Source organism: Vitis riparia, chromosome 8, assembly GCF_004353265.1.
Source record: "Vitis riparia cultivar Riparia Gloire de Montpellier isolate 1030 chromosome 8, EGFV_Vit.rip_1.0, whole genome shotgun sequence".
NCBI lineage: Eukaryota > Viridiplantae > Streptophyta > Magnoliopsida > Vitales > Vitaceae > Vitis > Vitis riparia.
In genome coordinates this window covers 14306731-14323306 of record NC_048438.1, presented here as the reverse complement: position 1 = coordinate 14323306, position 16576 = coordinate 14306731, and the positions used below count along the sequence as shown (strand labels likewise).

At 35.1% G+C, this 16576-nt stretch overlaps 1 protein-coding gene across 1 annotated transcript; it reads right to left on the bottom strand.

The window, feature by feature from the left end:
• Window positions 1-2093: 2093 nt before the first annotated feature.
• Window positions 2094-14576, bottom strand: LOC117920023 (E3 ubiquitin-protein ligase UPL4). The gene is made up of 18 exons (XM_034837369.1): window positions 14488-14576; window positions 13654-14353; window positions 13434-13544; window positions 13201-13317; window positions 12830-12988; window positions 12591-12752; window positions 9307-9459; window positions 9102-9223; window positions 7864-9016; window positions 7631-7726; window positions 5188-6420; window positions 4814-5044; window positions 4616-4720; window positions 3272-3352; window positions 3119-3187; window positions 2909-3037; window positions 2732-2815; window positions 2094-2601 (listed from the first exon to the last, which is right to left on the bottom strand). The coding sequence occupies exons 2-18, from the start codon at window positions 14320-14322 to the stop codon at window positions 2536-2538; spliced, it is 4740 nt and encodes a 1579-aa protein (XP_034693260.1). The 5' UTR covers window positions 14323-14353; window positions 14488-14576; the 3' UTR covers window positions 2094-2535.
• Between the last annotated feature and the right edge of the window lie 2000 nt (window positions 14577-16576).

Below are 16576 nucleotides of genomic sequence, written 5' to 3'. Positions count from 1 at the left end.
AAGGGTATGTGAATAACCCTATATGCCCATGCATTTTTATTAAAAATCAGAAACCGGATTTGCAATTATTGCAATGTATGATGATGACTTAAATTTTGTTAGAACTCCTAAAGAGCTTACAAGAACAACAAATTATTTGAAAAATGAATTTGAGATGAAAAATCTTAGAAAAACAAAATTTTGTCTCGGCTTACAGATCAAGCATTTTCCAAATGGACTTTTAATACATCAATCAACATACATTAAGAAAGTTTTGAAGCATTTTTATATGGATAAAGCGCATCCTTTAAGTTATCCAATGGTTGTCCGATCACTTGATGTGAAAAATGACCTATTTCGTTATTGCGAAAAAGATGAAAAGTTACTTGGTCCTGAAGTACCATATCTTAGTGCTAGTGGTTCACTTATATATCTTGTCAATTGTACACATCCAGATATTGTTTTTTCTGTCAATTTATTAGCAAGATACAGTTCCACTTCAACTCGAAGACATTGGAATGGTATCAAACATATATTGTGTTATTTTCGCAGAACTACTGATATGAGTTTATTTTACTCAAGAGAATCAAAACAACAATTGCTTGGATATGCAAATGCAGGATATCTTTCAAATCCACATAAAGGTAGGTCACAAACAGGGTATGTGTTTAACTGTAATGATATTGTTATTTCATGGAGATCTGTCAAACAAATAATGGTGGCCACATCATCAAATCATTCAGTAATACTGGTAATTCATGAAGCAAGTCATGAATGTATATGACTAAAATCTATGATCAACATATTCAGGAATCATGTGGACTCTCATCTATCAAAGGTGACCCGATAATATTATTTGAAGATAATGTTGCATGCATTGCACAAATAACAGGGGGTTATATTAAGGAGATAGAACTAAACACATTTCACCATAATTCTTTTATACACATGAACTCCAGAAGAGTGGTGAAATTGATGTGCAACAAATACGCTCAAGTGATAATCTAGCATATTTATTCACAAAATCATTCAACCTCAACATTCAAGAAGTTAATACACAGGATTGGAATGCGTCAACTCAAGGATATTGACATGAGGGGGAGTATGCTTGTAAAAGGGTGTTAGTGTACTGTACTCTTTTTTCCTTCGTCCAAGTTTTGTCCTACTGGATTTTACTGGTAAGGTTTTTAACAAGGCAGTCCTAACATACCAAGAGCAACTTAAAGAATTATAAAAATATTGCACTATTTTTCATTCGCTAGGTTTTTCTCATAGGGTTTTTTACTAACAAGGTTTTTATTCTTCAATGTGGTGGACATTCAAAGGGGAGTGTTATAATTGAAGTAATGAATGCCAACACATTAATTATAATAAATATTAATTAAGTATTATTTATGACTTCCATTAATACTCATTAATGGAAACCATTAATGAGAATATTAATAGAAGTCATAAAAGGGTTTCCCATCCCCTGTAATATGTATCCCTAAGCAAGAAAGAAATTTCTTACTTTCTCTCATTCTCTCTGTTTTTCATTCTCTCAACTTTCTCAACTCTCTTCTCTAATTTATTCTTCTCTATTATATATCAAAGTAAAATATATTTCATTTCTATTACTTTGATTTACATTGTATTTGTCATTGTTTTACAATAATATTTAATTAAAAGATTTGAGGGAAAATACAACCCTAGATGGTTTGAATCAATGTGATTGGAAGGGCTTTAAAAGGTGCTCGTACCTTTTATTTGTTTTTTCGCCTTCTACTTTTCCTCCTTTTTTTTCTTTCATTCGTTTCTCTCATCTTTTTCCCACAAATATTTTTACGACCCAAACATATCCTAAAACTTCTGCTAGTACCATCGAGAAGCAAAATTATCATCCCCCAATATCCATGAAAAATGGGTGAACAGATAATTTTCATCAACCTGATTTCTTCAAAAATAAGTGACAGCGATAAACGTCAACAGGAATGATGTGAATGAAATCAATGACAATCATATCCCTATGGAGAACGGTTCAATTCCAGTACATGACGAAATGGTTTCCAACAGTTGTCCTTGCAAAGACATGTGATGGTATTTTCTAACTCCAGATCAAAATGATATATAGAACATAAACATGAAATTACCATCATTTTGTAATTAAGTCGTTCGGAAACCAAAGTATACTGATATAATATAGTTTGTTCACATGCTAGACCCTTGGAATTGCTACCAGACCAAAGGTGTCAAAATACACATGCCATAAAGATCTTCTGTACAGAGCTTTGTACATGAAGCTTGGAAAGGAGAGCTAATCCATAAACCCCCATATTTCCCTGTACAGCTCTCTTCCCCCATCTCCAAAAACTAAACCAACAGCCTATACGAACTTGTTTTATCTACAGTCCATGAAGGAAGGAGCATCCTCTTGTTCAAGCCAATCAGCTCCTCTTCCGGCATTATCATTGCCCCGTTGCCACCCACTTCATTTCTTTCTTATCTACACCACCATCTAATCTAATAATTACAAATTCACAGTTTCTGTATCAGTTGGATGGAGGAATTAGAAGCTAGCTAGGAGAGGTGGAATGATCCTTGTCCTTCAGTTATAGCATATAACAGCTTCTCTTTCATCCTTTCCTGTAACAAAATAAAATAGATGTGTTATAAGAGTTTAGCCTATAACAATCAATGCATAAACAAAAGCATCGAAGTCCTTTTTTCAAAATAAATAAATGAACAAAAGATGTCATTGAGGAAAGAATTGCACTTTTGATGAGTAGGGCGGCAACTTCAGATAATTGGCACAAGTCATCACACTTGGCAGATCTGCATCTGCCCATTTGCTGCAATGCTGTTGTAGTCCACATAAAATCAGTAGCCGACTTAAAAAGATGAAAGAAATTAAAATTAAGATTGGGATTATGAGATGTGTTTCAAGTTGGACCTTCCGGACAATTGTGAGCTTCGGGTTGAGAGATGCCAAACCACCAGGAGGAAGCCTTGGCGCCCCTGTCACAAACTGCAGAAATGCTCGTCGCTGTTCATGGTCGAACTCTTGCACAATTTCCAGTAACTGAAGTTCAAAACAGCAACTTAGCAATCTTTTCAGTATTAACCAGGAAAAAAAATTGCAAAAAGACAGAACAATACTAACATTAATAATGGGAGGACTGCTAGCAGTGTATCCATGATCAAATTTGATATGATCTAAGAGCCCATTGCACTGTTGAAAAGGCAACAATATATCATCTTAGTGAGGATAATAAAATATTCCCCAATTGAGATAGCTTAGATGGAATATACATACAGCCCAAGAATCACGCTCTCCACATATTAATTTCTCCAGTTCTTCTTCAGTGAAAATCTGAAGATGTTTGATGGGGAAAACCTGTAGAATTGAGAAATTCGTCGCATCATCATCCATAGTGAAAAGAAGAAAGAACTAATCACAAGACCCTATCCAAGAGGAGGATAATATTTATTCAAACTATAAAAAACTAAACCATTTTACCATGACAATCTACATCAATTTCCTAAAACTGGAACACAAAATCAGATCATAGATCAGATACACCCAAACGATGACACTGAAACATCAGGATACATTGTAGAGAATGTTTCAAGTCTTCCTAAAACTCAAGCTTTACACTCTGTTTCCTAAAGCTCAAAATCCCTATCACATCCTCTATATGTTAACCCTGCACCCATGTCAAACCATGTCTTATCACTTAACAAATTCTGGTTCAAGACTCCTAGAGTTCATTTTCGTTATTTGAATGGCTGTATTTAGGCTTACATCAATGAATATGAACTATATGCTTGCAACCGTGTCAATTGAAATTGAACCAACTCCAGTACTTCATGGCTCCACTATACCAACTCAGAATTTGAACATGCAATTCCATCTGCTATGACGAGGGGCTTCAAGGGAGTGAGAGAGAGAGCCAAGACTGATGTTTTAAGGGTTCATTAAATGATGCTGATTTTTATATTTCATCATCACCATTTAGGAAGTGATGGCAGCCATTTTCTACATTTTACCCTTCACTGATGCAGTTGTAAGAAATGATATGTAAAACACTTCAGTTTTCAGTTTCCAATTCAATTGAAATAGAAAAGTGCACAAGTTTGCATAATTCAGGATCACAACCAACATACTGTAGTTTTAAACACGCACACAGATATTAGTACTCAGTATGTTAGCTTGTGTTTCTTTCTTTTCCTAGCCAAGGTGCACTCAGTAGACTTCCTCTACACTTTGTTAGCAGCTTTTGTAATAAAATTTTATATGCCTATCAAAAAGGTTTTGCACATATATATCGATTTCTGGTTTGCTTTTCTCTTTTTCTTCCCAACTGTCTTAGAATCAATTGAGTTATCGAACAATCCCTTTAAACCATAAAGTATAAATTTTTTAAAGAAAAGGGTATAGAAACTTTTTTCACTTCTTTCTTCACGTTATAACACATAGAATCTTACCACAGGACAGAAATTAGACACAAGCACATCTTCATTGCATCGAGTAATTTTGTATTTTGAGTACTCTAGTTGGTAGAACTTGGAAAAATTAAAGGATCATGTTCTGTTGGGATGATCATTAAAGGATAAAGTCCTGTCCATTCCAGTGAAAGCCTGAGTGAATGATACAAACCTGGTTAAACCCAGACCTGAATGCTTCCACTTGTCTGGAAATTCCAGCATTTATAGTAGCATCCACAAGAAGTGAAACATATTCCTCCAAGTTAGTCATAGTTACCTAAATTAAGATAACAACAATGAAATATGTTATAAACTGTATTCCAATTAATGTCTCAGAAAAATAAAGATAATCACCATGGAAAAGGCCTACCATTTTATGATCAGAACCAGAAGTAAGAACATATTCGGGATACCCCGGAAGTGTAAAATCAAGGTAAAGATCCTCAATTTTTGTATTCCGGAAGCACATATCAATATCAAATGTAGATTTTTCACCACAAACAGTCTCCAAGTATCTTTTTCTATCAATGAGAGCCTGAAACTCTAGCAGAACCCTGCCAAGCTCAGGATCAAATGACTGGATGTCATACACACTAAGTTCCTGCAAAAAAAACTCAATTAACATTTTTGCCCTCCAGACAAAGTATTAAATTAAAGAATAAAATAAATAATTAAATAACATTAAATTAAACAGTTAATTGGAAATTCATCAAAATAAATACTAAATTAAAATATCAAGGATACCTGCCCAAGAATAGCAAGTTTGTAGAAAGCTTTGGAGAAGGGAAGATCCAGGACCCTTCCATCCTGGAGAGCCTTTGCCACGACCTGGCCTAGAAGAACAAATTGTTTTGTCACGTCAGAAAATTCTATTCCATTAGATGTACTTAATGTAGACGACCAAGGGTGAGGGAAGAGTCCTGAAGGGGACACCACCATTCCTGACCCTGCCTGTAAGCTTTTACATGACCTAGATGAAGTATAGTCTTCTCTCCACATGCCCAGGCCAGTCTTCTGGAATTCATGACAAACCAAAGTATAGAATTCTAATGTTGGACCAAGGCCAGTACCAACTTCTTCATTATACTCCACTTCAAGAACAACTTTTTGACAAGCATGCAGGTTCATCATTTGGGCAGCAGAATCCAGAATATGATCCCGGCAAACTAAAAATTTTTTCCGAGGCAAACTACCAGCATTATGTCGCCTGTCACTTGGGGCACCTGATGTATTATGAAATGATGAATGAGGTTGAGCTTGAAGTGGGCCAAATGCAGCCAATCGAAAGTACTTACATCTTGCTTCAAAACCAAATAAAAATGGATACAAAGCCATCAACTGGTTACACCACAAAGGCATGCCACCAATAGACACAGCAAGAGGGTCCCGCATCTGCTGCTCCAGTTTTTCAGTCAATTTACTGTTCACAAACTCATTCTCTGGTATTACAGGAACTGCCACCTTCAAATTATCCAAGTTATCAATTCTCCCTTCAGCAAAAGCTTTTGTTCTTTCACGGGACATAAGATGGAATTTGAACTTGTTCATGCCTTCCAAACTTTTAAGTAGAAATAATATATCATATGTAGGGCCTGACTTATCCAACTCAGCAACTAGTTCAGGAACAAAGATATTGGAAAAAAATGAAGCATGCTGAAGATGTGTCCCAACTTTAGCAGATACAGGAGAATTTTGAAGACATTCTTGAGGATGAGTTTGTTTAGGTTCCACAGCTGCCCTGTATGTCAGGGTGTGCACTTGACCCCACAATTTTCCACTGGGAATAATTTCATGTTCTGCCTCAATTTGCTGCTGGATAATTGCTTGATACATCGTTAGTTCCCGGTTTAGCTGTTGCCCTTCTAGATAGAATAACAATTTTACTGAAGCATCTTCACCGCTACAGGATTCAGGACACTGAGTTTTCATTTTAACACCAGCCTCTGAAGAAACATGTTGTTCTTGTTCAGCAGATACCTGAAACATGACACACTTAGTAGTACTAAAGGCAGAAGCACCTTACACGATAAGAAACAAGCAGGACCTGAGAAAAATACAACTATAACAAGTAATTAATTTAGTTATGCAGTCATCTATACTGTTGACTACACCAATATCATATTTTGTATCCCTTTGGCGTTTTCATCCTTCCCCATGTTCTCAAAGAGGTGATGATGCTTATTAAGGACAAAATAGTAAAACCAATAATACTGAAGGCCATCAATACAATATAACAAGTAATTAATTTAGTTATGCAGTTATCCTTACTGTTGACTCACCAATATCACATTTTGTATCTCCTTTTGTGTTTTGATCCTCCCCCATGTTCTCAAAAAGGTGAGAATGCATACTAAGGACAAAATAGTAAAACCTATAATACTAAGCCCACCAATAAATTTTGTTTTCTTTCTCCTTAATATGCACCTTTGTGAAATGCATCTTCTGTCCTCATGGTTGTTAAATTTATATACAGTGACTACCAATGAAAGTCACAATCCATAATCTCTCTTATTGGAATCCATCTTTGAGAAATTAACTTAATCCAAATTTTACCAATTTCACATCTGCCCTTCTTTCCAATATGGAGAACATCACTAAGGTGGTGTTTGTTTTTTTACTTAATTCTAAATAGAACCTTAATGCTTAATAGTGTTAAATATTAGGATGTTTGTTTTTATAATATTTTATTTCTATTAAGTATTAAAAAGTAAAGAAAAACCAATATGTTATTTTTTCTATTTAGAAAAAACTACATATTTTGGCTTTTTCTATTTAGTAAAAAGTTTATAATAAGTTATAAAAAAGTAGAAAAACAAACAACCTAAATTCTGAAAACAAATTGCTTTCAGCAAAAAGCCAAAAAAACATACACCACCTAAATCTATGTCTCATCTCTCTGCTCTAGTAAGGAAAGATTTACTAATATCATCCCCTTCTTCTTTGCATCTCCTTTTACAATCATGGATATTCCACAGCTACAATAAAAATTAATTGCTTTTCCCCTATCAAACACAAAATACCCACCCATTTGCCCAGCAGCCCTAAACCACATACACAATCACACAGGGTATGCCATATATTTAGTACAGATAAAACCATGAACCCTTTCAGTGTGACTTCAATCTCAGGATACTTTTTCAGTTGAGATTAGGAGGATTGTAAAAATGATAAACAGAAATACACTTACTGTTTGAGTTTCTCCAGAAGACGTTGCTTCACCAGGAGTCATCTCTCTTAAATTGCTTGCAGATTCAGGTGTAGACCGTGATGAATCTTTGTCTTCCTGCATAAAATCAGAAAAAGGGATCAAATAATGCCCAGAAGATACTAAATTCAAGCCTACAAGAAACAATAGGGGGAAAAAATCTGAGTTTCTTGCTTCTGAAGAGAAATTGTATTCTTTAAAGTTAAAGAAATAACCTGCATCTCAGGAAACTCAGAGGACATGCTTTCAGACTCCATCAGATCTGGACTTTTGCCTTGAGAACCTGCATCTAATGGTCCTTGAAATATTGGACCTTTCATATCATGTGAAGCTTGAAACACTGAGTTTGTGGGTTCAGTTCTTTTGATGCTAACTTTGCGCCACAGAAATCCCTCAATGGCATCCAAAGAAGAAAAGGGGTCAACAGTCAGAACATCTTCTGAATAATCATATAGGGATGTCTCCACCTCTTCCTTTGTGAAACGAACTTTTAGACAGGGATGCGACACACAACGTCCATTTGGAACAGTAGCAAATGAGTTTCTTTGCTTGGATGCATGGCTTAAAATAACAGGGAAATTTTCCACAGAAGACAATGCATGTTGCAATTTCTGTATTAATACTGATAGAGGCAAGTCCTCTGAGAGGGGTTCTGACAAAGATAATAATAGTCCTCCAAAAACCTCAAATCTTTTTTCTACATTGTCATAATGACTTGATACACCCTGAGAACTGACTTTTTCTCTCATGTACAGACCATTGGATAAGTAATTCACCAAGGATTTCACAATTCCACTTTCAATAAACTCAAAAGTTGAAATGGGTTCTTTTCCATTGAGAATTGTGATGATTTGATGTAACATACAATAGTACTTCTCTTCATGCTGAGCAGAAGTATCATCATGGAGGGACATGTCTACCAGATCCGTTAATGCAGCTGAGAAAGTTCTGAGCTTCTGAAGAATATCAGTCAAACCTTTCTCAGAGTTAAGTAGTTCAGTGGTCAAATACTTTGTCCTTATGTGCTTTGCAAGGTTGTGAACAGAATCCTTTTTAAGCTTGCAATTTTCCATTTCTGAAGCTGAGGAGAATTGATCGTTATCAAAAGCATAACATAAGCATCTGAAAACCTCCTTAGCAGCATGCCTTTGATTTGAATCAATTGAAAAATGGGTGCCACTTAACACTGGAAACTTCAATTGTGAACATTTTTCTGGGGTAAGAAGCGCGTCCACAGCAAAAAAGACACCTTCCTTTATGAAAGAATTTGAGAAAGTGTCAGAAAGTTTTTGTAGGAGTGTCTCCACAATCTGCAGGGCTATTATCAGCACATGGTGTTCCTTCCGAGTAAAAACTCCAGCCAAAAAACTGCCACATGATCAAAATCATATTATTAGCTTTAGTTAGAATATATTCAAGATATAATATAACTGAGACTAGAAACCTATTTCACCTTGATATATTGGTATTGTTAAGCAATTCAAGAAGATTGTCAGATTTGCTGAAATAAACTAACTTGTTGATAATAGATAGGCAGCCATAGCAAACATACAAATTTGCACCAGAACTAACCACCTGTTTGAGGGATGAAGAAAATATTAACAATGCAATGAAAAAGAAAAGGAAAATACTTAAATGCTACATTTCATAAAAGCTACCTGCATCAAAATGGGAAGTATGTCATTCCCAAACTTCTGCAAAAGATCTGGCTGATTTGCTAGAAAAGATTCCTTATCCAACACCATTTGAACATCTTGATCCCTAGCTGAAGTAGGGAGAAGCGCATTAAGCAACTTGAGCACTTCACACACCTGAGAGAAAAGATATAATAGTAACATTTCTGTGTCCTTCAGCCTTGTACCAAACCTCAGTCATGAAAAACATGGTAAATCATTGAATTTAAAAAATTTAACTTAGTATTAACAGTACTTGTAATAATACCATTGAGTAAATTAGTATTAATGGAATTAAAATAATATAACTAAAATGTAGCATCCATAGTTGCTTATGCAAGAATCACAAAGAGTTAGCCAACCATATTCTTAAGCACTGTGAGTCATATTACCTTTGATCTCTGATTTTTCTTTCTTTTTTTTTTTTGGGTTTCTTTGGAGTGGAATGAGTGCTTCCTAAGAAGGTTCATTATGTTCTCATAGGACTGCAACTTGGGCAAATTGGTTGGGTTCATGACTAACCTGAACCCAACTTGAATTAAGAAACAATCAACCTAAGCTCAACCCAATCCGAACTCTAACTCAAGCTCAATCCAACCTGAACTCTAACCCAGGTACTCAACTCAAACCCAATCCAACCTCATTTTTCTAATTCGGGTTGAGTTTAGATTGTTCAAGTTAGATTCAGGTTCGTCGGGTTAGATTTGGGTTGAGTTCGAGTTGGTCAGGTTATATAATTCAAAATCCACCTATAATATTTTTAAAAAACCTTTTTTAATGTATTTATATGAAAATTTAAATAGTACATATGATAAAATTTCAAGATAGCAATTGCCCTTGAGGCTTAGCTCAAGTGGTGAAAGGATGGAGACCATTTGTGGGAGGTTCCAAGTTGAAGTCCCAATGGGGACAAAAATTTATGTATAAAAATAAATAAAAAAAATTAAAAAAATATAAAAAATCAAGATAGCAACAAAATAATAAGCATAAATTTATATATTTTTCTAATAAAAAATAAAAAACATATGATATAATATAGTTAGATATTTTTCCTTAAAAATAGAAAAAGAAAATGAATATTTTTATATAAGATAATATGCATTATAAATATCATAAAAATATTAAATCAAGTTCGAGTTAGGCTTGGGTTGTCCAAACCTTAACCCAAGCCCAACCCAAATTGAGGTCGGGTTGAAAAAACCTAACCTAAGCTCAACCTGAATATTGAAAATAACTACCCAAGCCTGTTCAAATTATGTGTTAGGTCAACCCATTCAAGTTGCACCCCTATGTTCTCATTGGGTTTTATGGAAACTTTGAGGACCATAAAGGAATTGTATGGAAAATGGCCCTTTATGCTTGCTTTGGACTATTTATAAAGATAGAAATAGAACATCTTTGAAGGCACTAAGCACGCTCTGTTGGCAATTAAAGAGACTTCTTTAACATCTTTGCTTTCTTGGTCAAGCTGATATGGGATGGGAATGAACTTTTCCTTGCTTGATTTCCTAGATAGTTAAGGTGAGATATAGTAGTAGGGTGTTTCTTGGTTCTTTCTTTCTTTGCCTTGGTGCACCTTTTTGTGCACTAGAGTTGCACCCCCTTTAGTCGGGTGCCTTCTTATTTCTACTACTGCCTATTAATAAGAATGTAACTTAGAAGTAGTTCAGGATTCATGTAGCCAATCTCATCTAAAATCTAAAGCCTTTAAAAAAAATAATAATAATAAAATTCAGTTACAAGCAGAAGCAGGCAAACTCAAATAACTGATACAAAGCTCTCCTAAGAAATTATTAGCAGAAAGATTAGGACCTGATGTGACCTGATGTTTTACCCAACACTGAAAATGCCCAAACCAGTAAGATTTTAAGTGACAATGACCAAAACATATTAAAAAATCTAATGTTAATTAATCTAATTAAAGAACTAAATCCCTGCCAAAAGCACCAATTGATTGAAATGTATTAATTCTACATCCTTTTATAATTAAAGGCATTAATTCCATATTTGAAATCATAACATTCCAAGACAAAGGCTTAGAGCATGTGCAGTCACCTGCAATCAAAACAAAGACCCCCCAAAAAATAAATAAATAAATAGCCACAGACCCTACCCCCTCACTACTCTCCCACAAGCCCAGAAAAACTTGCTAAAAATAGAGGAACATTCTTGCCAATGGACAATTCCCAAGCACCCCTATTTTTGGAAGGCACTTACCCACTTAGCCAAGGCTATTAGTCCTTACTCGAATTGAGGTAATTATTTTAACAGACACTACTCTGCTTCCTGATAAATATCTGTAAGTGGTACCTGTCCATCCCCTACCAGTTCTTTGCCCCTTTTCTTCCAATGTTTTATTCTCAAATTCAATTTGGAAACAAATGTGACATTTTTTTATGTAAAAAGAAAAAAAATGCATCAACTAAGAAATATGCAACATCAAAATAACTCGTACCTCGCCAATAGTTGAAAAGCCAGGACTTTGGGTCGCAATCTTATTTTTGGAGAGGCAAATTAGAGAGAAAAAGAAAAAATGAACAAATTTTTGTGGGTGGAGAACTTCCAGCATGGCTATGGACTATTGTACAGAGAGATGCATGCATGATTAAACCTATTTTGCAGTGTACACAGGATAAGAGAATCCAATTGATGCAACTCAGCTATAATGCAAATTTGCTGAGATTGTAAGTAGAAAGCAGGACTTGGAAAAAGTTTCATTGGAATGTTAAAATAGATGACAGAAAGCCAAACAGGGAAAGGGGGCAAATAAAGAAAATTTTTTAAATAAAATGGATGACAAACAGGTAAAGGGAGGAAGAAGGAAACATGGGTGTCAATCCCACACATCTATCCATTTCCAACAGATAACTTGCAAGGAAGAAAAAAGGAGAACAAAGGAGGAGAGGGACAAAGAATGAATTCTCACATAAATGGTGGCAATATATTGTCTCCAATCATTCATGTCAATGCACAAGCATCCTATCGTCCTCGAGTTCACTAGCATACTAAAACAGCAGGTCATTCCGAGTCCTCCCAATCAGGGGAGCAAACATGTCTTTGTTATAGACTTCAAGTTCAAAATTACTATTATGGTATATAAGTTATTTTTAGCATGTTTCACAACGTAAATGTCTGTCGATGCACATCTATAACAAAAGCTACAGCCTATTCCCTCCCATTGTCACAGATAAGATCATATAAAACTCTATTAATACAGATAGCTGAAGTAAGAAACAAAGCAGAGAGGCTTTCTAGTGTAGCATATAAACCTGATTGCAGTGTCCATCAACCATATTAACAGAAGGTATTCCATGAGAGAGATCATAAGTAGATAAAATATCTTTCAATATGCTGCTTATATTAAGCTCAAAAAGAGTCCTGACAGCCACAACTGAACCAGAAGCAAGCTTGACAAGTGACCCAATCAAACCCTGCAAATCAATATGAGAAAATTAGAAAACCATTTGAGAGTCAGGGTGTTGGGAAAGACAATGTCAGATATGCCTACAGTGTAAATCGGCTGAGAAAGAGTGGTTCGACTATTCAAGTCTATGAGATGGGTGGCTTGCTGAATCAACCCGTGCTTACATAGCTCATTCAGCATTTCTGGGTAGGTACGAACTCGCTCCACTATTTTTATCAAGCAAATAGCCACATTTTCTACAAGCTGAGGAATTAAATAAAAACAAAACAATGCGTTTTCAAAAGTTGATAAATGATTCAAAGATTCAAACATAAATTCATCAAGAGTAACACAACTAGAGGACAATAAATGATCAAAACTTTTGAATGCAAATCCATTGAGATGAACAAAACATAACCAACAATAAATTTGAATACAAATGCATTGAGATGAACACAACATAAAAAAATACATACTTGTCGGTCCTCATACTGAAGAAGATTACACAATGAAGGGACAGCCAGCATGAAAGGTGCTGTGCACTCAGAAGGCAGTTTCTTACATATATTCACAACAGTAGACAGTGCAACTCTCTGCCACATAAAAGAAATTAATATCAGCCTTCAATCCTCCAACATGAGAACAACAGTCATTCCAATCGAATTCAAAAGAAGGGAACAGTGCCACTAATTTTCAGAAGCAATCTTACCTGCACAGTAGTGGAGAAAAAATCTATATAATTTAAAACAGCCATAATTGCACCAGATTGCAAACAAGCAAGTGGTTGATCCCGAGAAATTTTCTCCAATGCTTGTAAACACTACATTGGGAACAGAGGCTCTGTAAATTTCAAAATCACCATACAAACAATAATGTTTTATCAAATAAACAAAATCAGATGCTTATGACAAAGAGGAATAAAATTATACCTGTTCGGCCACATCCAAATACTCAATAGCCATTAATCTTTCACACAAAGCCGGAACGACACCATGGCGAGAAAGGAGGCCAGATGATCGTGGGAAGACGTCGCAGAGATACGTAATTGCCCTAATTGCCAATAGCATTATATCCGGATTGCTCTCGTGCTTCGCATGCTTCACAAGAACCGGTGCCAGCGAGTCCACCGTCAAACTCGAAAGAGAACTCTCAGTACAAAACGACAACACTTCACAGAGCTCAGTGAGCGCAGCAAGCACGCCGGAAACATCAACCTCGTCGGCTTCCGTTAAAGTCACCAAAATCTTCTTGAATTTCGCTTGGTCACCGGACGATCGCCTCCGTTGAAAATCACGAAGAATGTCCCGATTAAACCGCAGTTCTCCATCGGCCAAGTCATCAGAATCGCATGATCCATAGGCCGAATCTTTCTCAGCTTCCTCTGATCGGACCGAGCCGGAAGCCGATGACGACGTGTCCATCTCACCACCATCATGGCCACCATCTTGGGACTCCGGGGCCAAGTTCGGAGAGTTCGTGTGAGTCTGACCCGGCGAGTTCGACGATGAACTCGGCCTAAACTCCAAAGAACTGCAAGCTCGCTTATCCGCCGGCAACTCCTCAACGGATTCCGACCGCTTCTGGCCCCGATTTCCCATTATAGATTCTCACTTGCACAAAATTTCAATCCTGTGTAGTTAAAAATTTCCGTCAATTTATCGATAAATACAAACATCAAATCAAATTTCAAAAGCTATTAACAGACCAAAATATATATTTTTTGTATTAAAACCACAAAGGGTATGTTGATTTAAGGCGGCGACCTGTGAATCCCTTTTGATGATGCTCTGTGAAAGATAAATTACGATACGTATCGATTCAGGGAATGGCATCGGAGAGAGCTTTGGGTGAATACGGTTAGGCTTCCGCCAATATGCTTTATATATTCACGGGAACCGAGTTCATGTGTGACTCAGGTACATTGACTCTCTGTGGGACTCATACACGTGGACGGTCCGATTTGAGGAGATCGAAAATATTCGCACCGCCTTTCGTGTTTTTGGGCTTAATTCCGGCCCAGTGCACATTCTCTTTCGCCTTTTTATTTGGTTTTTTATCAACCAAATTCGCCTCTTTCCTCACGCATTGTTGAAATTTGAAATTTTAGAAGCTAAAAAATATCCTTTATTATTTTTTTATTTTAATTTCATCATTATCTATTAATAAAATTAATTAATTATAAATTTTATTTTATAAATGATAAATTAGTGATTTATTTAAATAAAAAAAATTATGAATCTGTAATTTAAAAAATGACAATGACACCCTAGGCTTTTGGATAAACAAATTTGAGTATAAATAAGTGGCACCTATCAAGCTTTTTTAATTATGCAATAAATTAATTAATTAATTAATTATAAAATTTATAGATTATAAATTAATGATTAACCTTCAAATTTATAAATCAGCGATTTATTTAAATGTATCTATACGAAACTTCAGTGTTTCATTTTCATTTTTTTTTTTTAAGTAACATATTCTATAATATTTTTAATTCATTTAAAAATTTATTTGATAAAGATTCATTTGGCATGGAATAAGTTGAAAATCTTATTAAGAATGGCAGGGTAAGATTAAGAAAATTTTAATATAGAAAAGAGAATCTTAAAATACCCAATAGAATTAAACACTTGATAAAATTTGACTTACCATTTTAATGGATTATTTTAAATGAATTAAAAATAAAAAATAGAAGAGGGACGATAAGAATCTTAATAAATATTTGATTCTTCTAATTTAGAAAATAATATTTTAGGAAACATGACATATAAGAATTCACTTTATTAATATTTTCGTAAATTAAGAATAATTAAATATTAAAATATTTATTTTTCTTATGTTTAATTTATCATAAATAATATAAAAAATCAAATATAATTAAAATTAGAATAAGAAAATAAGAGTTTAAAAAACTTATACAATATAATTTATTAAATTTGAAGTTATTTTTTTATTTTTATCATTCCATTTTCTCAAATATTTTAAAAACCAAACATACAACTGAAAGTTCTTTCATTTTTAAATACACAAACCAAGAATTAATTCTTGGTTTTCTTCTCTTCAGATCCTAAGCTCCAAACAGGGCCTAAGAAAAATTTATTTGAAATTGGAATATAACAAAAAGGAACTTACACTTACCGCGACACAATTTTCTTCTAGGAATCTCCTCCATAAATTGTTACGGGTTTGCAAGGGCTGTGATGGAAAAAGACCGATTTTTTCAGGCCCTTTGTTTAGGTTTTCTTTTCAAGCAAGAAAGCTTTTCCAATGAATGACTTTCCCTCTTAGAAGACCCTCGACCCTCGACCCTCGACCCTCGACCCTCAAAGGTACAGCGTCGTGGTGGTAGGCTATCCCCGTTGAATGATACGAATTTTTGTTTTGGGTCTTTCTGTAATTTGATGTTGTAACTTTGTGGCGCATTTTTCTACAGGTTGCTTATTAAATGCAAGACTTGAGTGTCAAGGAATTAAGTCCAGGTTTGAAAATTAACACCAAATCAATGCAGATGTCAACTGAGTCTGCCATGTAGTTTACACAAACAGGGGGACAAAAAAGGAACGTAATTTACAGGATGATCAAAGCATAGGTGGGTCTAAATGGACGGAGGAGCTTTTGCTTAGAACGAATGTTGTTGGTATTGTGTTCTTAACCAATACAAGCCGGGGCCGGTCCGACTACTTTCATCTACATCCATCTACATCAACCAGCATCATTGCCAAGTCAATAGGGATTCTTTTAACGCTTTTTTATTTTCTTTAATCCAAGAAGTGCCGGATGGTTCCCTGCCAATTCTCTCCCACAACTTAAAAAGGAAGAAACCCACCAAAAAAAAGTAGAACTTTGGTGAAA

Bases quoted from the DNA above. Each gene is read 5' to 3' on its own strand.
- LOC117920023 (XM_034837369.1), bottom strand. From the start codon at position 14,322: ATGGGAAATCGGGGCCAGAAGCGGTCGGAATCCGTTGAGGAGTTGCCG. The intron at 9,017-9,101 runs GTGAAATAGGTT...ATCATGTGGCAG, and splicing joins AACAATACCAATATATCAAG to TTTTTTGGCTGGAGTTTTTA. The intron at 5,045-5,187 runs GTATCCTTGATA...TTTTTTTTGCAG, and splicing joins AACTTGCTATTCTTGGGCAG to GAACTTAGTGTGTATGACAT.